The 26,826-nt window shown below is 37.6% G+C and overlaps 1 protein-coding gene across 2 annotated transcripts in view; it reads left to right on the top strand.

The window, feature by feature from the left end:
• The window catches only part of Cdh8 (cadherin 8, type 2), a 354,170-nt gene that overhangs the window by 180,560 nt on the left and 146,784 nt on the right, over nucleotides 1-26,826 (top strand). For both annotated transcript variants that reach the window (XM_013012785.1, XM_013012784.1), the window contains one exon: nucleotides 26,170-26,337. In XM_013012785.1, coding sequence (XP_012868239.1) covers nucleotides 26,170-26,337 — 168 coding nt within the window. The remainder of the gene's footprint in view (nucleotides 1-26,169; nucleotides 26,338-26,826) is intronic.

Below are 26,826 nucleotides of genomic sequence, written 5' to 3'. Positions count from 1 at the left end.
CAGAACTCTTGACTTTTGTTCATATATATTCTGCTATTGCCTTATTGATTATATTCCCACTTTATGGAATTAGGTTCTGTTGTCATAGTACTCTTTTGCCTTAGGGAGAGCTCCTGCTCTTGTTTGGGGAATCATCTATAGACTGTAGTATAGGCTAAGTATGAGAATGCAATGTGCACTATCTTAAGTGTGCAGGCCACCCAACACTGTTCTTGTGTTTTACAAAGAAGTCTTGAGAGAAGCACTGGTGACTCATGCCTATAATTCCAGCCACTCAAGAGTCTGAGATAACCATCAACCTTATTCACATTCACCTCTAGATCATGTGGGAAGACAGATAGGAATAATACATAGAAGATAGAAATAATAGAAACCAAGAAGGAGCGACTGTTACTATAATCCAATGCAGGAGATATTACTGTTAGTAGTAATATTAATAACATCACAGTGAAAAAGTAAAAGCATTTTATTCATTTAGTGTTCAAGCTTGACAGCACTGAATCAGATTGCTGAAGAGAGAATTTGTCATCAACCTGCACATGACAGAACTGTGTTTCACCATGTACAAGAACCTTCCCCATTCATGCTTGTAGTTAAAATTCTCTCCCGAATTTTAACATGGGCGTAAAAACAGCAAACAGCTCCTTCATCTATGGAGCACTTAGTATATCCTTGACGCAGTGTTAGCTCTATTTGCATGCATCGTGAAATATATACGGTATTTGCAGGAAGGTGTCAAAGTCATCTTAGTTTCCTGAGGAAAGGGCAGAGTCTGACTTGATATATGTCTTTCCCAAGGGGCTGAAGGCAGGATTCAAAGTGAAACTCTCTGATACTACAACCTAATTTTTTTTGACATTCTCTTGTACCCCTACTTGACTTCCAAACAGCTTCGTTCACGCCAGGTGATGTGACTGGTTTGGAAAGGGACTTATCAACCTTGGAAGGAGGCCCAGGAATCCTTGATTCACAGGCCTAGGAGGCAGCGTAGTGTCGAACAAAGATGTGAAGCAGTAGTAATTGTAAAATGAGACGTCAGTTTTGTGAATAGCATTTATTATGGTGCTTCAAAAGGCTGAAAATAGCTTATTTGCAGTCCAAAATTGCTTGCTGCTTTTTTTTTCCTTCCGACCACCCCAGTACCATATGTTTGCCTGTAACATTTTGGGCTCAGACAGGGAGAAATGTGGCATTTATTTTAAAAGCTCTAATTTGAGGACAGCAGTGAGAAAATAGTTGCAGTCCATCCTAAGTGATTGAAGATGGAAAGCCTAAATGAAATGCAAGGCAAGTGAATAATAAATGCTTAATTTTTCTAAGGAAACCAAGGCAAAGTTTCTGGACAGTCCAAACTTTGCTTCAGGCAAAGGAGAATATGAAAAATGACCTGCTTAAAAATAAACTAACTTAATTCACTGACCCTTGTTTTTTTGTTTTTTGTTTTTGAAACTCAGACTATCTTTCTTCATTGGATACAAATAGCATTTGTCTCAGTGGAACCTCTAAAAGAAAAAGAAAAAAAAGAAGAAGAAGCTAAAGAAAAAAAATATGTTCCTAGGGAATAAGAAAAAAATCCATGTAATGAATGGTTCTCTTTTAGAAAAATCAAGATAATGCATGGAGTCTTCATGAATGCCTTCACTTTATTGAGTAATTTTTATGTGATAGATTGCAAACACACAAGTGCTTTTTTAATCTGGATTGCATAGATTATCATTTCCACTGCAAACTGGTCTAACGGATTTGCTTAGTACAGCCCTCTGAGGAGTTTTCACATAAATTCAGATGGAACAACAATGCAGTGTTAGGTGATATGTCATCATATTTCTCATTAATTGGTTTCTAGTTACCATCTACCATCTAAGTCAGGATCTGACCACTAGGGATGAAATATGATGCACAATACAGCCTGAATCTACATCAAATTTTATCAAATATAATTAGAAAGTATTAAATTACTGTAGTATTTATGGTATGTAACATACATACATATGTATGACCTAGGGCTCATGAAACTAAGTATGAAGGGGGTTGCAAATACAGCAAATATATATAGCAACAGTAAACCAGGAAAATCTTATTAAAATTTTTCATCCCAGAGGATGCATACAGAGGAATTGATTACAGTTTAACACAGTAAGGGCTGGAGTTAGGGAAAGGGGTTAAATGAAGCCTTACAATACAAAGAAACTAGTCAGGCATGATGGCTCACCCCTCTAGTCCCATCATTTGGGAGGATCATGAATTCAAAGAGACCTCATCTTATAAAAGCAAGGGCTGGGTGTTTGGTTCAGTCTCCTAGTGTGTGCCTAGAATACACAAGACCTGGAGTTTGATGCTTTTCACTATTAAAGACACTAAGTGCTATGTAGTCAGGGTAGGAGATAATGATGAGTATTCTATTGTGAAATTAAATCATTTCACTTTCTCAGCTGAATGGGAAAATTTTCACTGGAAGAGATATTTTTTCTGTGTATAATCTAGAATTTAAATATTGATACATCTCTATCCATTTCTGTGTATGCTATGTAACGTACATATATATGTACGACCTAGGGCTCATGAAACTAAGTATGAAGGGGGTTGCAAATAAAGCAAATATATATATATATAGCAACAGTAAACCAGGAAAATCTTATTAAAATTATTTGGGTGAGTGCTTCTCCTTTTCTGACAAAACAGTCATTTTTGAAAAAAATAGTCATTTTTAATTAACACATATCAACTACTTAATTATTAATTATTTCCATATATGTGTATAGCATCCAATGATTAAAATCAATTTTTAATGGCACAGGCAATACTATTCCCAACTATTCATAGTACTGAAAAAAATGTACTCTAACCCTTTGTCTTTTGATTTTATACCCATTAAAAATACCTTTACTATTATAAGCTCTGCAATTTATGCTTACAGTGCATGAGAGAAAATATGATACTTTCATTAGGTTTTGTGATAGACCATTTCCACATCGTGCAACTCAATGCTTTTACATAAGGGGTATTGGCTTACCGTTGCTTGGGATGGTTACAACGTAGTGGGTAGACAGCCCACTGCTGGTCAAGAGAGGAGGTACCACATCTATTGTACAGCAGACTCACACTTAGATATCACACACCAACTTCAGATTAATCCAAGAGATGAATGGCCAGTAGTGGAGAAAGGGTAGGGCTTGCTTGTTCTGTAACAGATGGAGTCTCTTCTAAGCTTCCTGGGAGAAGAATAGGATAATTGGACACAAAGCCAAAAGACAGGCGACTTTGGGAGGAAGCCAAACAGTGTTTTCCTTACCTGTGGGGATATCCTCCTAATGCATTCTTCTTCCAGTTTCCATTATTTTTAAGCAGTAGAGGGCATTTATTTCTATAGCTTTGTAAGACAGAAAACAGAGAGGCATCCCATTGAAACATAATACACTCATATATGTTTAGAGTGGCTGAAGAGAAGTTAAGACAATGTGATTCTATGTGAATTTTGGAATTGAATATGGAGGAATTTGCCATGTGTCCTTTACATTTCAGGTATAAGAACACGGAAGAAATTGTAGGAAGCAATAACATGGTGCTTATATATCTGAGTTTGTTTAACTCATTTACTAGGAAACATAGTTAATTTATAAAGCATCAAATGAAACATGAAAGTCCTTCAGGTTAAATGATACATCCATGATGAGACAGGTAGAAAATGCATTTCATATACAGATAACAGTAAATATTTGTCAGACAAAGTGAGAAAAGAATGAATTAATAAGTACTTAATGAGAGTCTAAAGTGATTAATTTTACATGTTCCCAAATTTGTACATCATGATATTGATTGAAATGTTTAAACCTAATGATAATGAAAAGGAGAATAAAATTTAATTTTAAATTTTGAATAGCTTTGTACTCAATATGTCCACTCCTCCCTTCTGCAAGTACTTTTTCTAGTTTTGCTGACAGTTAAATCTTTGTATGTTCCTGTGTAGTATTTCACATGGGAGGTAAAATAAGTTGTATACGATTATATTATTATTTTATTTACATATTAATTGTTTCATAAAGAATTAAAATAACCAGCCACTTTAAGCACAACCAACAATGAACTACACATGGCTGAAACTTGTCTACTTTGCACAAACTAGTTTTAAATTTAGAGGGAATTGTTCTGTGTAGACGACATTTGTATTTAGAATTAACACCCAATCAAAGTAGCCATGCTTAACAACAATCCTTTTGTCAATTTTACAAAGTCCTATATTTAAAATTATTTCCTTTGTGGGATAACTTCACTCAGACTGTGAAGCATTCTGTATTGAAGAAAAGTGTGTGTAAAGATGCTGAATGTTTTATGTTTTACCATAGACTTCTGGAGTTATTTTTCAATAGTTAGAAATGTTCCATTTTCACTCCACCAATTATACCAAACTATATTAAACTAAATATAGCATGATCTATTTTGAGATAAAATCACTTTCTATACCATCTGAAAATAGACCGGGAGAAATAGGAATTGTCTTATTTATATCTCTTTTAAACTTTAAATTTACACCTTGAAAACTAGGGATTGTCAAGTTTTCCCTAAAGTAAACTGAACACCAACTACTAGAAGGAAGAAGAAAATCAAAGCGTCTGTGTTTCACATAGTCTTATTTCAAACAAAGCTCAGCCTCACAATGCTCACTCTCTCAGAGAGAAAGGACTCTAGTGTGACTTAAGTTTTAGTGACACACAAGCAGGGTGTGTGAAATCTTCAGTGTGAACTTCAGAGAGAGAATTAGGTTTAAGTTCTGTCTCAACTTTCCCTCTGTTTTCTGTTCTTGACCAAGATAATGTCCTTTATGGTCTTAAGGGTTTTAATTTCTTTACCCATATTAGGGAATGATCATGGCTAAGTTTCAGAGCTCTTATAGCATTCAAATGAAAGTGTGTACAGTACCAAACAGATCTTTCTTTCAACTCCTTGAGGTCTTCTTTTTACCATTTTCATTCTCATTTCATTTCAACATTTGACCATTAATTTTAACATTTTCATTGAAAAACATGAACATTCTCACCACCCCCTTAGATTCTATCTTTTGTTGTTTGGGTTTGTTTGTTTGTTTCAATACTGGTTCTATGGAAGTGTAAACAAATACTGATAAGAAGTAAGCCAGATCTAGAGAAAAAAAGGCTGTATGTTTCCCTGTTTGCAGTAGATAGAATGTAAGTGGTTACAAATGAATTAACTGAAGCATAAAAGAATGTATGGAGAGTTCAAACAGTGTAATGTTTTAGAAAGATGAGGTCAAAACCCAAGAAAATCAACACCAGGCAATGGGTACATCCAAGTTTGGGGAGGGATGGGAGCAAGGGGAAAGAGGTAGATAATGAAGGGAAGAAAGAGCAAGGGTGGTTCAAAGCTGGTGAGCATGTTGAAGGGATGACCCTGATCAAGATGTCTTGTGTTCATAAACTGTTTTGTCAAATGGCATCTCCTTTGTATAACTACTTAAAGATAATAAAAATAATTTTAAAAAGGAAAAAAAATTACTGGTAGGAGATGATTGACTTCAAAATTGATTAAGCTGCAAGCTGAGTGTTGGTCATGCTTAATACACAAAAGAAAACACACCCTGTTGTCTTGAAAGGACAGCCCTGGAGTACAGTATTACATAGCTTCACATTCAGACACGGTGCTACTTGAGCAGAAAGTGACATTTCTGACTTGTCCCTGTCCCCTTCCGTGGTTGTAAGTCCTGATTCAGCATACTTGCTGTGCACTTGTGCATTGACAAAGGGATGTCTTCTTTTACACAGACTGCCAACACCTGTCTCTGAGCCAATTTGCCTTATTTGATTTGATTTTTTTTTTTGATGCAGCTATTTCGGTACATGTTAAGGTGCTGAACCTTCACGTGTGCAAATATTTATGGCACAGTCAGAATAAGCACAACAATGTTTGATCAGAAGGTATGTAGATTGTTTCACAGATGTACATTAACTAGAAGACATGGCTCTCTGTTAAGTGGGGCCGTAACTGCTCAGGCTCCCCAAGTGATTTCTAGCCAGAGTTGTCCATTTAGAAAGTGAGGAAGCAAAGATAGCCATACTCCTCCTTGCATCTTTAGAAGATGTCTGCAAATAGGCATTGTTTTTTAAATTTTTTTGTCAGTCATGGGCCTTGAACTCTGGGCCTGGAAGCTGTTCCTCAGTTCTTCAGCTCAAGGTGAATGTTCTACCACTTGAGCCACAGCACCCCGTCCAGTTTCCTGGAGGTTAATTGGAGATAAGAGTCTCACATACTTTCCTGCCCAGGCACTTTGAGCCACGATCCTCAGATCTCAGCCTCCTGACTAGCTACAATTACAGGTGTGAGCCACCAGTGCCCAGCTTTGTGTTTATTTTGATATGGACTTTGTATCTGAGTCTTATTTGTGTGACTCTTAACAGTTCCACAGATTGGGTACTTTCAAAGGAGCAGTAATTTTGTTTCTCACCTTTCAGAAGGCTGGAAAGTCTAAGATCAAGGCACTGGCATGTAACAAGACGCTTGTTATTGTATCACTAGGCATCACATAGCAAAAAAGCAAAGGTAGACAGAGAATGAGAGATGGATAGGAGTCAAATGTGTCCTTATTTAAAGAAATACACTCCTGTGATAACAGCAATAATTCATTCATGAGGCGCCCCAAGCCCTCAAGGTTAATCATTTCTTAAAGGTCTCACCTCTTAATATTGCTGCAATAGCAATTAAGTTTCAACATGAATTTTAGAGAGAATAAACATTCAAGCTATAGTAATTTCTCTCCATTTCATAGAGGATAAATGATATTCATGTAGTGTCATTGAGAATATTAAAATGTGCAGACTGTTTTATGCCAGGAGCTATTTTAGGGGCTGAGTAAACACCAATAAAGTAGGAAAACCAAATTGTGTATTGTCTTTCTGCTCCCACTCGAAAGAATGAGTACAGAGACATTGGTGTTTGGGTAAAGGGAGAATAGGAGTACCAGCAAAGTATGGGTTTTCTGTTGTGACGGCTGCTTAAAGGAGGAAGAAAAATAAGTCCAGTATTGTTTCCACAAATGAAGAAGGATAAAAGAGATCATGTGACATGCGGATGGTCAGATGGTCTGTGGCATTCATCTGGGATGGACTAACTGGTGAGAATAATGTTGAATTTAATCTCTATTGAATACAATAATGGAAATCACTTGCATGTGGTATTGAGAGTATTTGTGAATGTGTTAGGGAGGAAAGCAAGGTATTAATTATATATTTTGGACTGGGAAAACTTGCAGCAGAAATACTTTTATAGCAAAAGAATACATCTCCAGACCTTAGAAATCTAATTTTGACAGAGTGGGACAAGCAAGATAGATGGGAAAGTAAGAAGAAAAGTATATATAGAAGAGAATCTAGAGTGATAAGGGTTTGGATGGAGTAATACAAGATAGGATAGTGATTAAACGAGGAATACTTAAGTTTGCATTTTAACATCTGCGTCAGTATTTGGATCATGGGCTATTCCAGACCAGAGATGTAGACTCCTTTTTATTTACAAGTTCATCCATTAGCTCGGTGCTCGTCCCACTAACAGTAACTGTTCCAACAGTCATGAACCTCAGATCAATGATCCTGCCTTAAGCAGAGGTGAAGAACTAAAGGAAATCGGGGAGATGGACATGGATCATGCTCTTGCCCTGTTGAAGATGTCTAAGAAATGAGAGATAAGAGAGCCTAGCACATCGATGCAAAGCTGTATCCTCAATGGTTTTTGGATGTGGAGAGGATCTCGATTGAGGCCAAAGTAGGCAAAAAGTTTGCAACAGAAAGTGGTATGTGTCTATAGTCCTACATATGAGGGAGAAGGATTATGGTCTCAGCCTGGCCCAGATGGATACATAAGACTATCAGAAAAATAACAAAAGCAAGAATGAGCTAGAGTGATAGAGGGCCTTGCAAATATGAGGCCCTGAGTTCAAATCTCTGTACTACCAAATAATCAGAGAAAGAAATGAGTGCTAAGTTTTGAGATTTGCTAGCACAACAAGAGAAAAATAATCTAAGGAAGATGGGTTGATTTAATGATCACATTTCTGAATCCTTCCCACAGGATTTCTCTGTAATCAAATCCCCTCATACTAGAAATGTTCTCCTGGAATTCCCTTGTTAAACCGGATCATTTGCATATATGAAGAAGTGAGGCTCATAAAACTCTCTTCTAGACTAAAAATACCAAACAACAACCGGAAAGCACACTTCAAACACATCAACTGATCAGGCAATCAGCTATGTAAAGAATGATCGATAGGTTTAATCATTATTACCCCTTGTCGTTGGGCAAGACGTGGCAATAACTAATAGGGAATGGGTCAGGAGACAGGTAACAGTGTTGGTAATTATTATCCCAGTCTTATCTCTCTGTTGCTACATTCTAGGGGCTCTCAGAAAATAGATGTTTCCTAGCAAGTCTGAATGAAGAAACATACACAGTTTAAACTGAGAACTGTTGGAAATAGAGTTAGTAGAAAATTCCGGGCTCTAGCATTCAGTACCTAGCAATGTAACTTTGAGTAGATAATTTATTATGCTGAACTTCAAAGAGTAAAAAAAAAATTATTGTGCAAGAAGCCCCATACCTATTTCCTCAATCTTCATTAAAGACTAGTGTACCCAACATCCCAGAGAGAGGAAGCCATTGTCCTCTCCAAACCGAAACATCATATTTGGAGACACACTCACACTTCTGTCACAGTGCAAATTTGCTTGCTCTGTAGTCTATTCCGTTTCTTGAGATGGTTCTCCATGCAGAAATATGCAAAGTGAAATTACACATGCCAAGTGGTGAATCAAAACCTAAACAACAACAACAACGACAAAAGCCCACAAACAGAGAACACTGAGACTCTAATGACTACAAATGACCGAAAGTTTGAAAGAACTCCATCTTCTATTTCCTATGGGTCTCTCTGCAGCTGAAAGTCTTATTCAGGTCCTTGAGCATAGCAAACAGGATTTAGTGATTATCTATTGAATAGAACTTAAAGAACTAGGCATTTAGAGGAGACTGAAGTTCAATATCATTCACCCAGCAACAAATCTGGATTTCCACAATGTGTACTTGCAGGTTACTCTATGGAAAGATGAATACGGAAAGTGTTAATGAGAGAGGAAAAGTTGATGACTTTAAAATCACATGCCAAGACAAGAGAGATTCAAACAATTTGGAACAACCCAGAGATGGGAACGTAGACCGTACATATTTATTACAATTTTAAATTTTAATAGGAAGAGTAAAAAGCATCCACCATTCAATGTGTTTAAAGAAGCAGAGCTCAGATGGCTGTTGACAGCTACCACTAAGAGAACAATACATCTATAAAAACCTGCGCTTACGCTCTGTGTGGTGACTCTATTAACAAAATAATCTAGTTCACTTTCCCTTCTTACTGGTTTTGCCTCTGGCTTGCCTTCTAGGAAGGTTAGATTCTGCCTCTTGTTTATACAAGTCTCATTATCTCAGGCCTAGAGGGATATAGAGACCTCTTCACAAGAGCTAGCCTTGGTATCCTGGAGCATAATCAGACCCTAAGAATAGTATCTACAAAAGGACTTGGTTAATAGTCGTAAAGTGTAGTTTAAGCCAGGTATTGGTGGTACCTGCCTGTAATACTAGCCAGAGGATTGAGGTTCAAAGCCAGTCAGGGCAGAAAAGTTGATACAACTCTTTTTTTTTTTTTGGTGGTGGTGGAGCTTGAACTCTGGGCCTGGACACTGTCCCTCAGCTCTTCAGCTCAAGTCTAGTGCTCTACCACTTGAGCCACAGCGCCACTTCTGTTTTGTTTTGTTTTTCTGCTTATGTGTCTCTAATTAATCAGAAGTATCCATGTCCTGGTACTTATTTTATTGGGTAGTGACTTAGTCTTTTTAAAAAATGATACTATTTGTGTTCTCCATACAGCCTATCATACTTCAGTTAGTTTATTCGTAACCCCTTGCTTGCCACCTAGTGTGTTTACTTGTACATTTGTAGGCACCTTCTAGTTACCATAGATGAGGGAAGCTGTTTGTCTGGGTCTGGCTTATTTTGTTTAATATATTTCTTTCCAAGTCTTTCCATTTCCTTACCTAAGGAAAGGTGACAGAAAATTGAAGGGGGGAAGAAGGGAATGCAGCCAAAAAGTCAACGTATGTACCACAGAATTGAGAAATGTAAGGGAAGCAGCAGGTCAAAAGAGGTTGAAGAGTTTAAACTGATGACACAGACAAGATGCGTTGTACACATAAACTGATTTGTTAAATGGTAAAATAGTGTCAATACATACACTAAATTAATATAAATAAGGGAAAGGGTGGGAAAATGTTGAAAGGGGTGACATTGATCAAGATGCACTGTATTCATGAACTACCTTGTTGAAGGTCAACTCCTTGTATAACTAGCAAAATATATAAAAATATTCCAATTTTTTAAAAAAACAATAGTGGAGGTGTGACTCAAATAAGAACCCTGAGTTCAAGCCCCAGTACCAACATCAAACATAAATTTTGATTTAAAAACCAAGTCATTTATGTTCAAGAAGACCACTGATAATAAATTTATTTTGCTATCTCCATACGTCTCCCTCAGATATTTTTTCTGCCAGCTATATCACATCAACCGTGGCTAACAAATGGAAAGGTTGAAGTTAAAAAACCAGTGAATGTGGATCCTGGCTGTGCTATTTCTTGCAGCTCTGTGTGTTGCAATACAACCCTTAGCTTTCTCACACAGTCTGTGAGATTGTCAAATTAGCCTCTCGCTCTTTCTTCTGCACTGTATCTTTGGTACTAAAGATGGTATTTACTTATAGTAGGTGTTCCATTCCATTCTACAAGGCATTTACCTATACTAGGTCTTTCTTCTTTTCTGTATAAAATAGACCCAGTGTGTGTAGGTGTGTGTGTGTGTGTGTGTGTGTGTGTGAAAGAGAGACAGACAGACAGAGACAGACCCAGTGACACAATGTAAGTATATGCATGAATGTGGGAAATGAGAGCTGAAAGACATTGACTACTATGAATACAAAAAGAAAAGGACTAGATTACAAGAGCTACAAACAATGACTACTATAATACAAGAGGTTAAATGAAGGGCAAGTGTTGTTATGTCCATAGTGAATCATAAGTCTTTCACAGACATTGATCTGATTAAGTGTGGATTAGTCTAAGAAGAGGCTTGAGGTGTGGAGGCAACTTCTGTTTTGAGAGCTCATGTAAAGGAAAAGGTGGAAGTCACTGCTGGGAAGAAAGATCCTGCCTTCCTAAAGAAGAATATAGGAGGATTTGAAATTTGTAGGATGCAACAAAAGGGTCTAGGAGGGAATTGAATTGAAAGGAACAAAAGTGGTCCTGAGGAGATTATCTTGGGTAAGTTGTGAGATTTGTGCCCCCTGAATTATTGTAAAAGAAACAAGTTGTCAGAATTTCAAGTGACTTTAATATGCTACTTGCCCTGTAGTCAGTAGTTGAACTCCTTTCACTTTTTGTATGTCAGTGGCTTATAATCCTCTTTGACAGTCAAAGAAAAACCACTAGCCCTAGAATATTGCTTTTTTTTTAGTTGAGTCTCTTGTGTTGGATTCTTACTGAGATGCTAGCCAAGCCATTAGCAGATCTTTGATGCCCCTGGTGGCAATGAAAAGGAATGCACGTTGTGGCCAAAGCTTTCTCCCTGAAGTAGCTTGACTTCTCTGTGCTGTGTTGTTAACACAGTAGAATCCAGTTGTGGCCATGTTTTGCCAGGGCTTGGTGCAGTAAGCCACGTGATTGCAGCTATCCTGCAACATAAATGGTAGATGCGGTGATTGTAGTACTGATCAGATAATCACTATTGTTATTTTTAAGTTAATTTTTGGTTAAATATTTTATACACATCATAGTGATAAGCATACAAATTGTTAAAAACGAACATACAAAAAATTATAGGGTAACAACTATCTGTGTAAATCTACAGAAATTAGAAACAGAGATGTCACTCTTATTATCCACATGGTCTTGAAAGAAAGACCAAAAACAAATCCAAAGTGTGGTATCAAACCTGGGCTCTTAAAACACCATACCTTAAATATGAGTACTAGCAGGGTCTGGTGAATACAACATAGCATGTTTGGTTAATATCTAGTTACCATTAAGCTTAGAGATAAGGCCATTTTCTTTAAATATTTGTGCTGAGTTTCTATTATGCTTTGTGAACAATATCAGGTGATGTGTCCTATAATCTCTGATGGGTGTGTGTATCAGCATGACATATGTTTGGAAACTGAGTTTCTGAGAGTTGAAAATAGTCACCTTACTTCCTTAAGATGCATGTTTGAATCCTGGCTCCATTTCTTAATGGGCAAATCCAGAGTATGTGTTTTATTTAATCCACCAACAGCTTCTCATTCCTGCTGTTCTTATCTGCTTCTGGTCTGAATCACTAGATGAAAGCATTAAATTTTATAGAGAATTTCCTTTTTGCTTTTTTGAACCATTCATATTTATTGGCCATGTAATTAGTTATTGGAATTACGGTTTAAGGAAAGAATAGTGCCATCATGCTCTTCACAGAAATAATTCCACTTGATTTTTGAGGAGTCCCTGGAACTGTTTTCATTCAGAGGAAAAAGAAATTTCACCTAAATTCTGAATAGGAGTAATTGCAAGCATTTCAATGAAACTTAAAATTGTCAATTTAAGTAGCATTCATTATTGGCTAGCCATGTGTTGATACTGCAAACAGTGGCCTGTGCAGAATTGTTTAAAAAGAGAATCCATGAGCTACAATAACAACAAATCATACCCTGAATCTATGCTGTCTTATAAAATACAGAGGACGAGTGAGATTGTAAATCCCCTTACAAGGATTTCATATGTGAGTTCATATGCACGTGAATATAGAACATCCTGTGGTTTGCACAATTGGACAATTAAGAAGTCATACTTAGCTGGGTGCTGATGGCTCCTGCCTGTAATCCTAGCTACTTAAAAAGCTGAGATCTGAGAATGGTGGTTCAAAGCCAACCCAGGCAGGGAAGTCCATCAGACTCTTTTCTCCAATTAACCACCAGAAAACCAGAAGTAGAGCTGTGGCTTAAAGTGGTGGAGTATTAGCCTTGATCAAAATTGCTCAGGGACAGTGACCAAGCTCTGAGTTCAAGTCCCCTGGCTGACAAAAAATAAAACTAAAAAGAAGTGATAGTTTCTTAGTCTATGATTATACCCTATAATTACAAAAAATTCCCTTGTAAACCATCTTTATACATTGAGATACTTAAATGATGCTCAATCCGCTTATTTAAGCCACTTTAAAAAATGCTTGGTGATTTTTAGAAACAATGTTTAAATATAAATGATGCAGGGCATGAAAAGGTTAATGAATAAAATCGGTACAAAAATGTCACCTGTCAGACTCATTAAGATGCTGTGATAATATGGGAGGAGGTGGTTGGGTAAATATCTTACTAAGCAATCTGTGGAAGGTTTTTTTTTAAGCAAAAGCAGCATATATTATTTTATTAAAAATTCATAAGCAAGATAGTAGAGACCAAGATTTGAATCTCTGTGTGGGAATAGTCTCTGTGACCTTGCCTTCTTATTCTCATCCTGAGATCACATTATAAACCCATCACAGGATGTGACCATGTAGTTTGATCTTCTGGAAAATGAATTAAGTTTCCAACATCCTAGGAGAATTTTGTTGTTGTGTGTGTATCTTTGTCAAAAATGACAAGTGATAATAGGCATCATTTGTGAATAAAGTATACGTATCAGACCATGGCTGGTTCCACTAACTCACCCACCCTCTTAAGTCATCACATTCAGAAAATATTACTAAAAAACGCAGAGCTTCGGCATCGCTCCGTTTTCAAGGACTCCTGAGTATATATGAAATATTGGAACATTGCAAATTTATACTGATATGTGTAGTTAATAACTCAAATGTCAATTATGAAATTAGGACAATATCTCTGCAAACAGTGAGAACCCCTGAGTAATTTCAGTCTACAAATACACTCACTGACATTCACTGAATTTGTTATTCCCTCCCCCTGGTGGTCTGGTATAACCTTGAGCTGTAGTTCTTGGGTTTGTGGAGAATGGAAGATCTCTTCAGCTTTTGTTTTAATTATTATTTTTTATTTATATTGAAGCTGGATGGAACCTAAGGCCTGGTCTTTGCTAGCTCAGTGTGCAGGTGGAGTCCCCAAAACAACTTGAAAATCTCCAAGAGCCTTTTAAAAGAATTAGCTCATGTTCTTTCTTCCTTTTTTCATTCCCTCCTAACCTTCTCTCTCCTTCTTCCCTGCCACATTTGTTGAATACCTTATTGTGTGTCAAGGATAGTGTTAACTTCTCGCCAGGCACAGATGAATGAGACATGGTTTCTATATATAGTAATTGGCTATCAGGATAAGTTGTTATAGTAGGAGAGGCAGTAAAATAGAGAAGAAACATAAAATTAAGTGCTGTAAGGAAGTTCGGCTAAAGTACCAAAGAGCTAAGGGAGGAGAGTAATTAGTTCTACCTGGGGAAGACTTCCCGGCTGGTAAGACAATAGGCCTAGGCTTGAAAAGACAAGTGGCATTTTTCAGAGGTGGAAAAAGAAGGGGAGGAGGTGGAGAAGTTGTTCTATACTCAAGGTGTTGGAGGCAGGACAGTGCACTGAGAGTCTGAAGATGGGAAAGAGCACAGGCACAATAGAAAACATTGGGTAAAAGATGTTTGGAGAATTCCATTGTGTATAGATGCCACATTTTCTTGATCCATTCATCTACTGAAGGGCATCTGGGTTGGTTCCATATCTTAGCTATGGTAAATAAGGCTGCAATAAACATAGTCGTGCTGGCAGTGTTAATATGGCCTTGTTTGTGATCATTTGGGTAAGTGCCCCAAAGTGGGATTGCTGGGTCAAAAGGGAGCTCTATATGCAGTCTTTTTTAAAAAATTAATTAATTAATTTTTATTGTGAAAATACTGTACAGAGGGGTTACAATTACATGGGCAAGATAATGAGTACATTTCTTATCAAGCATTGAAGCCTCCTCCTTTGTTTACCCTTCCCATCCCTTCCCATCCTCCCTCCTCCCCCACCCAATCCTCCCTCCCCCCACCAAGTTGTAAAGTTCGTTCTCGACATGACAACTTGTTCTTCTTTTGAGGAACCTCCATACTACTTTCCAAAGTGATTGAATAAGTTTTACACTCCCACCAACAATGCAGTAAGGTTCCCTTCTGTCCACATCCCCTCCAGCATCTGTTGGCATTAGAGTTCTTGATTATAGCCATTCTAACTGGAGTGACGTGGTATCTCAATGCTGTTTTGATTTGCATTTCTTGTATGGCTGGAGAGGTTGAGCATTTCTTCATGTGTCTATTGGCCATTCTTATTTCCTCTTCAGAGAAGTTTCTCTTTAAGTCTTTAGCTCACTTATTTATTGGGCAGTTGTTTCTTTGAGGATTTGCTGTTGGGGCAGTTGTTTCTTTGAGGATTTGCTGTTGGGGGATTTAATTTTTTGAGTTCCAAGTATTTTAGGTATGAGACCCTTGTGAGTTGTATGGCTAGTGAAGATCTTCTCCTATTCGGTGGGCTTTCTATTGATCTTGCTAGCTATGTCCTTTGCCACACAGAAGCTCTGCAATTTCATGCAATCCTATTTGTCCAACCTTTCTTTGATTTGTTGTGCTTCTGGGTATCTATTAAGAAAATTTCAGCCTGTGCCAAGGAGACCTAGGTTTTCTCCTATTCTGTCTTGTAATGTTTTCAGGGTGTCTGTTTTGACTCCAAGGTCTTTGATCCATTTGGAACTGATTCTGGTGCAGGGTGGTATATAAGGATCTAGCTTTACTTTTCTACAAGTGATTAACCAATTTTGCCAACACCATTTATTTTTTTAGCTCTCTTGTGAATCGAAGATTAGGAGATTAGCCACCTATAGGTGGCTATAGGTCTGTGGATTCATTTCTGAGTTTTCAAATTATTCCATTGGTCTTGAGGACTCTTCTCATGGCAGTGCCAAGCTGTTTTGGTTACTATGGTTTTGTAGTAGAGTTTGAAATGGCAGATATTCCTCCAGCACTGTTCTTTCTATTAAGGATTGTTTTTGCTATTGGGGGGGGGAATTCTATGCCTCCATCAGAAAGAATGACATCGCCCCATTTGTTAGGAAATAGAAAGACTTGGAAAAATTTATATTAAGTGAAGTAAGCCAAGCCCAAAGAAACCTAGGTCCCACGGTTTCCCTTATTTGCAATAGCTAGTATATGTCTGAGACAAGCAGAAAAGGTCAGATAAGATGATGTTAAGTGAAATGAACTCCAAGATAAGGACACAAATATTTTTTTTCTTTCTTACTATTGCTTCTAACACATTTATAAGGTACCATGTGATTTTTTTGTTGCTTTGTATGTCCCTCCCCCATGGTATAACCCCTGTTTTCACTGTATTTGATGTTGGTATAATTTTGGGAGGGAAAGGGAAAAAACAAATTGTTTAAGCAGGGATACAGGTGGACCCATTGCAACAATGAGATGTACTAGATGCTATGTCGAAAAATGAGCGTTACAATTTAGGCTGGGAGGTGGAGGGGGAGGTGGGCGCAGAGTGTAGTTGTAGAGGTGGGAGGGAAAGGATGGTAGAGGAAAAACAAAGGAGGAGACAACAATGCTTGATAAGAAATGTACTCATTACCTTGCTCATGTAAATGTAACCCCTCCTTTGTACAGCATTTTCACAATACAAAACTTATTTAGTAAAAAAAAAGAGAGGGAAAAAAGATGTTTGGAGACAAGTGGTGTAGGGGTTGGAATATAAATTAGAAATTGGTTTTTCCTGGTAATATTTGTAGAGGCATTACGTTTTGGAAGTCGGAGGTTGATTGTACCATCTTGTAATGTGTTTATCTATTATTTAAAAAAACAGCATGCATTTATGCCAATTATTGCCACTGAATCAGTAATTAAATTCTATTTTTCTTCTATGTATATATTTATAAAATTTAAATATGGAAAACTTATTTTATGTTGATATGTGTATGTTGAGTGGCACAAATGCACAGTATGTGTAAACTTCCATGCATCTGTGTGCATATATTTATGTGTGTATTTTAAAAAAAAATTTTATTATCTTTAAGTGGTTTACAAAGAAGTTCCCATTCTACAAACAGTGTGTGAATACAGAGTGTCTGATAACATTGTCACCCATTGCTCCTCACCCACCCCTTCTTTCACTTTTCTTTTATTTTAATTGAGATTTTGATTACATAAATTTCACATATTTCACAGTATTGTGGAGTAGTGATACTTAGTTAAAGTCGCAAACACATTTTGATCTTCACAAGGCAAATTGTCATTATCATGGTCTATAAAGTTTGTGAAGTCTATGAGCTTTGACAATACAATTATTTCTTCCACAGCTGTGATATTTACATTTCTTTCCTTTTGCTTAGTGTAAGCTGTTCCCTCTTTCCTCTCATTCCTCCCTTCCCATCACTCTCTTTAGGTTGCTTATTTCATTTTGACCTATGTCCAGTGCAGCTGATGGGCCCCTCTGTTGTATATTTTCCCAAGGTAAGCCAAGAGCAAAGAGACAAATGGCACATGGTCTCCCAGATATATATGGATGCTAAAGCCAAAATGCAAGGAGATATGACAAAGTAAACAGGACTCGAGAAACAATGGACTGCCACTTATTTTGCCATATTATTGCTAAATGACTCCATGTTATTTACCACATATATGGTATATGTATACGTGCAATGGAGGGAAGGTAGGAAGAAGACACAGAATCAGTGGGAAACGGGAAAACGTGTGCATTTTTAATACGTCATACTATTTTGATCCTTGAACTTTTGGTTGACAATTTATAAATTTTTTTCCCGTAAGATTAGGAAACTTGCCCAGCTCAGGCTTGTAAAACTCTTACCAAAGTAAGTTCCCATCTACTGAATTCCAAGAGAACATTTTCGAACATATAAAGGTCTTTTTTCTATTAGAAAATACTAAGAAATGTGGGTTTAAGGGATCTCCAGTGCCCCTCAAAATTATATAGATTTCCTTTATGGAAATTTCTTTCCAAATTTTTAAATATATATCTTAATATATATTTTAATATATAAATCAAACATAGTCCTAAAGAAAATTGAAAAAGTGTTAGAGATCTTTATATGTTGTAATATAATCTCTAGAATATCTGTTTTCTTCTTCTTATCTTTTTTTATACTTGTTACTGGGGTCTTGAATTCAGGGCTTAGACACTGTCCCTGAGCATTTTTACTCAAAGCTAGCCCACTACCATTTGAGCTCCACTTCCAGCTTTTTGGTGGTTAGTTGAAGATAAGAGTGTCACAAACTTTCCTACCTGTGCTGGTTTCAAACTGCAGTTCTTAGATCTAAGCCTCCTGAGTAGCTACAATCATAGGAGGATATCTACTGTTGCTAGCCTTAGAACCTAATTTTAATGTCTGCTTAGTTCTGCATGTGTTTTGTTTATAAAATTATAACCAGCAACTTATTACTTCTCCACTGATAATATTTATTCTCAATTAGAAATATCATATCCTTATATACAACTAAAGATAATAAAATATAATACAAATGAAAATAATGTAAAGAAAACTGAACATATAAATCTAAAAAGTTGAAGTCAATTGAAGAATAAAATAGTTATTTTAGATTGAGTTCTTCTTTATTGAAGTTTTAAAATATTTGGTCAAAGCACATCATACAGCTTTGAATTCAGGCTTCATAGTTACCAAGCAATTGCTCTACGATTTGTGTAGTACCCTAGTCTCTCTTGGTTTTAGTTTGCTTTTGAGATAGAATCTCATCCCTAGGCTCAACTGAGCTACAGAACTTGATCCTCAGATCTCCACTTCCCAAATGGAGTAGCTGCATTGTAAGCATACATCTCCATGTTGGCTTGTTTTCAAAATAGAGCCTTACTAGTTTTGCTGGGGCTGACCTCCGAGTGCATCCACCTATCTGGACATTCAGACACATGTTTATAATCTTTCCTGGGCTTCCAATTATTTCCTCTCATGCCTGGGTTTGAACTTTGGGTTTCTGATTCCTTTGGCCATTTATATTTCCACTGACATTGTTATATTTTACAAATATACAGGATGTATCACACATACAGAGATTCGTGTGTTTCTCCTTCTTCCTCTTTTTGAGACTACTGAGTATTTGAACCCAGGGCTTTGCATATTTACTAGGCAACCACTTTCTCACTTGAGCCACGTCTCAATCCTGTGTGCTTTACCTTCATTTTGAATAGGGTCTCTCACCTTCTCCTAAGCCTGCTTGGACCATGATCTTGCAATTTATGCTTCCTGCATGTCTAACGTGACAGGTACAGCACGATTTTTTTTTTTTTTGGGTCCGGTTGTGGGGCCTGAACTCTGGGCCTGGGCGCTGTCCCTCAGCTCTTCAGCTCAAGGCTAGCGCCCTACCACTTGAGCCACAGCGCCACTTCCGGCTTTTTTCTTTTTGCTTATGTGGTACTGAGGAATCGAACCCAGGGCCTCGAGCATGCAAGGCAAGTGCTCTACCACTGAGCCACCTTCCCAGCCCCACAGCACGATTTTTAAATCGGTAAGATAGAGTCTCACAGACTTTTTCTGGGTTAACCTTGAATCACAGCCCTCCAAATATCTCCCTCCCATGTAGCTTGGATTAAAGGAGCCACCCACCATGCCCAGACTATAAAGTATTTCTTTGTACCAATGGAGGACTAGTTCTATAACTCCATACAGATTCTCGCTTCTCATATGAAATGGTGTGGTATTTTTACATAAGTTATGAGTATCCTCACATATTGTTTAAATCATTTATAGGCTCCAAGCTCAAGCGATTTCACTTCTATGTCTACATGTCAGCTATCTATCTATCTATCTATCTATCTATCTATCTATCTATCTATCTATCTGTCTGTCTGTCTGTCTGTCTGTCTGTCTGTCTGTCTGTCTGTCGGTCTATCACCTATATAACTAATGTATCACAAGGTAAAGAAAATAGAGCTCCTTATGACCACTGTGAAGGCTGAATCATTCCCTAAAGTATATGGTTAAAGTTGCACCTATTAGTTATTTGTAATTAGCAATTAATATTAGTAGTTGGTATGGTGTGTATGTGTTGCTTCATCCTTGGTTGTATATAGCTTACCTTTCATATACATTAGCACACAGAATAAATCACATAATGACAAAGTATGGGTGTGCCATATGAACCCTTAAAAGGACTTGTCTGTAGTGATTTAGTGCCACTTAACCTCATAAATGAAAGGCCCTTTTTCACAGAGAGTAAGACAATGCTTGCACATTGGATCGGGAGGGTTTCTAAGGATAACAAAAATGAGGAGTTCGTAACGGGATAATATGTTCAACAAGACTTATTCAAAAGAGGAGTCTAGCACAGCATTTTTATATCAACTGCAATCTTTGAGCAGCACAATCTGTGAGACCCGCAAGGAGTGAATTACAGTAATCAGCCTTCAAAATGACAAAAGAGTTAATCAGCATCTCTCGCCTTTTCTTGTGGAGCCTCTCAATCTGGCGATATCGTAAAAATTATAAAAAAGAAGAAGCCTTCATGACAGATACAAAATGCTTCTCAAATGATAACACTAAAGACAATGGGAAGAAAACATGCATACGAGTTTTAAATTGTTGAGACGTCTGAGACCGAATTCCAATCAGAAGTACTCCCTAGAAGAGGAGATGTAAGGAACAGCTGTTTAGCATGAGTGAGAACTTAGGGCAGGCTAGGATTTACATTCTTAAACTTTTGCGCTAGGGATATCTCCATTTGATTGAATAAAGGAAAGATAAAACCATGTCTTTTAAATACCAGGAAAATCAAGCACATCAGTCTGTTCACAGCAGAGTAATCAATGCTGATTTCAATGCCACATGATCCCCTTCACACTTAATCCTCCTGACACCATTCACCTCCAATCTCTTACCTTTCTACTTTCCCCAGTGCCACGTTGAAATCTCCATTGAATGCAGTTCTTGGGGAGTGAGTGTTTTCATTAATTATCTAATTAGATTAGATTTTTTAATGGAGTTTTACAGAAACTCTTCTACAGGATAATTGTTTCATTTCTCATCCTAATCTACTATGCAGGTAATGCTCCTGCCAGCCCAACCAGGCCAGTGTGTCAGTTTTATTTTCATCACTGTGACTGGAGGAAGCAGCTGAATGGGTGGAGATACTTGTATGGCGCTCAATTTCGGAGGATTCAGTCTATGAGTGCTTATCCTCATACACTGCCAGAACACCAGGCTTGGTGGGAGGTGGTGAAGGAAGAAGCTATTCTAACGGCAGACACAAAGTAGGGAGAAAGTGAAAGGGACCTGGGAACAGCTATACTCTTTACAGACAGGCAGCCAGGGACCTATGCCCTCCAGCTAAGCGCTGGTGTTCATCACCTCCTAAAACAGAGCAAACCAAATATTAATCCCGCATTTCACATGCAGCTGTGGGATACATTTATTACTCAAACAATTGAAGCCAGCTTGGTGCCTCCTAAAAATGCCAGTAATTACAAACTAGGGTTTTACACTGTCAAGGAAGAAAGTATGCCATGGGAATTTTTTGTGATCTCTTCAAGGATAGAGAGTTGGAGAACAATCTAAATCTAAACTTCAGAACCATCACTGAGTTCAAAAGTTTTGAAAACCAGAGGCAGAAGGTGTCATAAGACATTTTTACCAGCTGTACTGACTCAAAGGCACTGGAATCTCCATGGTACAGGAAAAAAATGATCTAAGATAACTTTTCTTGATTGTGAGGTTATTAATCAAATATCTGCATCAGCAAGGTTTGGGGTCTGTTGGTGGTGGTAGTGCTACTTTTCTTTTGATGGATCTGGGGCTTTGAACTTTGGGCTAGGGCTCTGTCCCTGGGCTCCTTTTCTCAAGGCGAGCACTCTATGACTTGAACCATCCCATACCACCATATGGCTTCTCTGAGTTGTTTATTGGAGATAAGAGTCTCATGGACTTTCCTGCCCAGGCTGGCTTTGAACTGCAATCCTCAGATCTCAGACTCCTCAGTAGCTAGGATTATAGGCATAAGCCATAGTCACTGGGCTAACCTATCAAATTAACAACACATTTGTTGTACAGCTTGCCTACACACACACACACACACACACACACACACACACACAGAGTATTTCCTTGCCTTTTCTGTCAATGCAAAGGAAACTTTGAATTTCTTGATCATGCCCCTATGATCATACCCCTGATTATTGAGAATATTTGACTGTGTGCATGGGAGGATCATGCCTATTACTGATTCTTTACTGCTCTAAGAAAAGGAGATCGCCTAGAGAGGCTGGATTTGGGAGTGTCATGGTTCAAGCCTAGTCAACCAAAAAGCTTGTGACCTCTTCTCAACCAAGAACTGGAGCCCTGTGGCATGACCCTGCCATCTGTGCTATTTGGTAGGCTTGAGTATGGAAGGACCACAATTCTAGACCACACTAGGCAAAATAGTTTGTGACAAACTCCAACTCAACTTAAGGAGATGAGTGTGGTGGCAGGTACCTGTTATCCTAGCTGTGGGCAAGAAGAAGTGTAAGTTAAGAAGAGCACAGTCTAGTCAGTCTAGGCAGGGACTCTGGTTAAAATGTGAAACAAAAAAAGCAAGACCTGATCGCAAAATAATCATTGCAAGAAGGCTAGAGAACCTTGATCAGGAAATGCAAGGTCCTGATTTCAAAACCCTATCCTGACAAAAAAGAAAGAGAAAGAAAAGAAAAGAGAAAAACAGTCAAAGGAAACGTGAAAAAACAAAGTGAAAAGAGAGATAGGCTCTATGTCTTAGGCAATAGAAGGTGATTAAAATGCCCACTAAGTTGCATAGTTGGCAAATGATTATTTGAATCGTCTGTGTGTCTGGTTAAAAATCAAAGATGACAATGGAAAGAAATGTTATTTAATGGATAATTTGTCACTTTTTAGTGTTCACAGGTCAAAAGTTTTGACTTCCCGAATTCAAGAGAGAAAATAGCCTGCCCTAATTATAATATTTTTTCTGCTCTGGGTTCAGCAGTTCTAAATGCCAAACAATGCTTTTAAAAATAGGGACATTTTCTCTCTGGTCTATAAACAGCTGAAAGCTACTTATGCTCAGGAGAAAAAGCTGAGCCTGAGCAGGAGAAACAAAGGAACTTTTTAAGACAATAGTAATCCATGCCTTTCGAAGTTTATCAATGTCTTGTCTTAACTACCAAAAGTGAGAGGATCATCTTTTGAGTAGAACTGAAAAAAATCCCTGCTAATGTGACACAAACAAAAGAACAGGAGACTGAAGGCTCTTCTGGGTTCTCCTATCCTGTCTTTCTATCCACAAGGGGGTAGAGTAAAAGTTCCAGAAAGTCTGTCTTGGATTTGGCAATGAGGGGCTTCTAGTGGTGGGCTGAGACCAGAGGTAGTTTGGGCCAAGGCAAAGAAGAACCATTCATTTATGCATCTTGAACTGCAAGCAGGCAATTAATGCTACAGTCCTGAAAAAAACATGGGGAGAACCTCTGCTTGCCTTGGCAATCAGGGAAACTACTTCCCAAACTGGCGAAGAGAATGGGAAGAGCCAAGGCTCTCAATAGATAGGCAGCTTTCCAAAGGGGTCATCTCAAGGAACTCATTTAACTGAGTAAGCTGTATTCTTATTTTAAAGATAAGCACATATTCTTGCTCTGCTTCTCCAGGTGCTAACCTCTGCATCACGACACCTTATAATACTGAATTACTTCTGCAGTGTAAATTGTCTGTGTAAATGGGATGTTTTGCCCTATTATGTGGCACTTGGGGAAAGCCCTTATATCTTAACCATCATTTGTTTCTTTAAATCTTGGCACAAATGGGGTATTTGAAGAGTTAAGGCCAAAGCATTGTACTGTTAAGAGTCATATCAACGAAACATCCCAAGAGAGGTACCATGATCACTGCAATGATTGGAGGAACAAAGGAATGGAGCAACATGGGGATGGTTTTGCTATACAAGTATATAGAAATGGCAAACATAAGTGATCCATGATGGGACACCAGTCTGTGGGAAGGCTCTTGTTTAATTTTTACAATCACCTAGAGTAATCTGTATTAGTGAAATCTCACAACCAGATAAGAATGGGGTGAATGATCTATTATGGTTACTTGTGCATGCTAAGAGTAAGAAGAGAGAGTGGCTAGTGGACCTGGAGGAAAAGACTAGAATATGCTCAGCCCTCTGACTGCCATGGCCAGTACAGTCTGGGAGTGATCTGGGGAGGAAAAAGAAAGCAATATGGGTAGGCAAGTACCGTGTAACCTGAAATGGGCAGTCATGTTATGTAACTTTACAATACCTACCAGGAGAGCTTGCCTATTTTCTTCTATTAACCAGGTGGAATTTTGAGTCCTGATAGGTTTCCTATTTTTTTTTCATGGTAAACAATGTAAGTAATTGTGAGAATAAGATAAGAATCCAAATTTACTGAACTTCAATTATGAAGGAATACTCCTAGGGGAACCAAACTTGTCAATAAACTTGTAGGTTACGTTGTAAGGAATTGTGTTTATCCATATTGGAGGGCACAGCAAATTCTGTAATTGGTGGAGATCCATAGAGTATTTTTCTCCTGTAGGATAAACAAGAACCCTTTCTCCTCCAACTGTGCTACTTCACCACTATTCTGATAAAACTCAGCAACAGGAACACAAGTATGCTATTTTCAACTGAGCCATAAAAGTATTTTACATCCTAGTGACTGAGAGACATCACAGTGAAGTGATTTTTTAAAACTTCCATTCTCACAATATATTAAAATGATGAGAATACTTCATCTTATTCTGCTTTAATCCTGAGAACGTTGCAGGAATTCTTTCTTTCAAATAGCCTGAAAGGTCAAGTGTATAGACCTTGAGAAAACCATTGCTATTATATATTTTTAAAGCCATATATACATACATACATATATACATATATATACATACGTACACATATATATATGTATATATGTATATATATTTTAAGACACATATACATACATACATGTATATATGTATGTATGTATATGTGGCTTAAACTCAGGGCCAAGGTGCTGTCCTTTAGCTTTTTCACTCAAGGCTGGCACACTAACACTTGAGCCACACCTCCACTTCTTGCTTTTTGGTTGGTTACTTGAACACAAGAGCCTCTGAGATTTTTTTGTCTGTGCTGGCTTTGAACCATGATTTTCAGATCTCACCCTCTTGAAGTAGCTAGAACTACATCTTTGCATATACATGTAATAGCCACATATGTGCATATACATATAATGGTCTTAAAATAATGTACTACACAATGTCAGTGATAATTGTGTATGAAAAATAGTATAGAAGTATAAAGCTAAATAAAAGCTTTTTCAAAATAACTTAAGAATTTCATAAACCAACTTTCAGTGTTTCATGAGGACACTAAATTACTGATGAAACAGAAACCTACATGTTTCTCAAGAAATAACACTAAGATATTAGCAGTGGTGATTTTCTCATATTTTGCACTTGCATTTTACTTTTGTATTTCACATTGAACGAGATGTTGCTAAATCAATAAATTGTGAATGTATTTGAAGAGTATCTTCTTAGAATTTAGACATTTGACCTTATTAGTTCTAAGCAGTGTTTTTATTTGTCTTGATTTCATTCTAATAATACAATTTATTTCTTTGATACTTCAAATGTATTTGTGAGTTCGAGAGTAATTTATCTTTGACTTCAAAGCCTCTGAGCTATTTGTCTATTTACTCATCCTGTAGAAGAATTGGGGTCTGTGATAAATTGTAGGATTTTCTCACTTCTAGGGTTTTCCTGGGTGGATGAGTATGTGTTATGATTTATACTTTAATTTTGTAGGCAGTATTCTTTTGAAAGTATATTTTCACAAGTTGCTTTTTTATGCATTATCAATCATTATCAATTTTTTTTCTGCAAAGCTATCCATGAATGTCTATGATTACGGTCTTTCTCAGTGTTGATATCACAGATACACGGCAGTTAAATGTCAACAGAAAACAGAAAATTATCTGAGTGGGCAGTTGATATATGCACATGGGTGCTGGTGCATGTGGATTGGGGGGTTGTCTGTATGTTTGATTCACACATTCACTGCTGAATAAGCTCTCAGCCTGAAAGCCATTTTTCATTTTTATTTCCTCCTGTAGCTATTATAAAAACTGCCCTTCCCAATATGGACAGAGAAGCTAAGGAGGAGTACCTGGTCGTGATCCAAGCCAAAGATATGGGTGGACACTCCGGTGGCCTCTCGGGGACCACCACATTGACAGTCACCCTCACCGATGTGAATGACAATCCTCCAAAATTTGCACAGAGTAAGTGAACTGACATTACTACATGAGTAGAAATGGGTTTACAATCTTCTGTAACATTCCAAAACCTTCTAGCAACAGTTGAGTACTTATTGCTCCTCTAGGTAAGAATAATCCATTATTCTGTCTACACATTTATCTTTCATTTTAAGGATTTGAAAGTCAGGAGAATACTTGCAAATATCAAGTGGATACTGAGAGATGCATGCACTAGTGACTCATGCCTGTAATCCTAGCTATAAAGAAGCTGAGATTGTGGTTCAAAACTATATTGGGCAGGAAAGTCTGTGAGACTCATATCTCTAACCAACCACCAGAAAATCAGTAGTAGAGTTGTAGCTCAAAGTTGTGAATTGCTAGCCTTGAGCAAAGAAACTTAGGGACTGTGCCCCAGCCCAGAGTTCAAACCCCACAACTGAGAGAAAAAAAACAACAACAGAAGGAGTCTGATCTGAATGACTTTGAGAGTATGATAACAATGCAGCTCAGCTA

This window comes from Dipodomys ordii, unplaced genomic scaffold, assembly GCF_000151885.1.
Source record: "Dipodomys ordii isolate 6190 unplaced genomic scaffold, Dord_2.0 Scaffold18, whole genome shotgun sequence".
Lineage (NCBI taxonomy): Eukaryota > Metazoa > Chordata > Mammalia > Rodentia > Heteromyidae > Dipodomys > Dipodomys ordii.
Note: the sequence above shows the minus strand (reverse complement) of the source record. Positions and strands in the feature narration are given on the sequence as shown.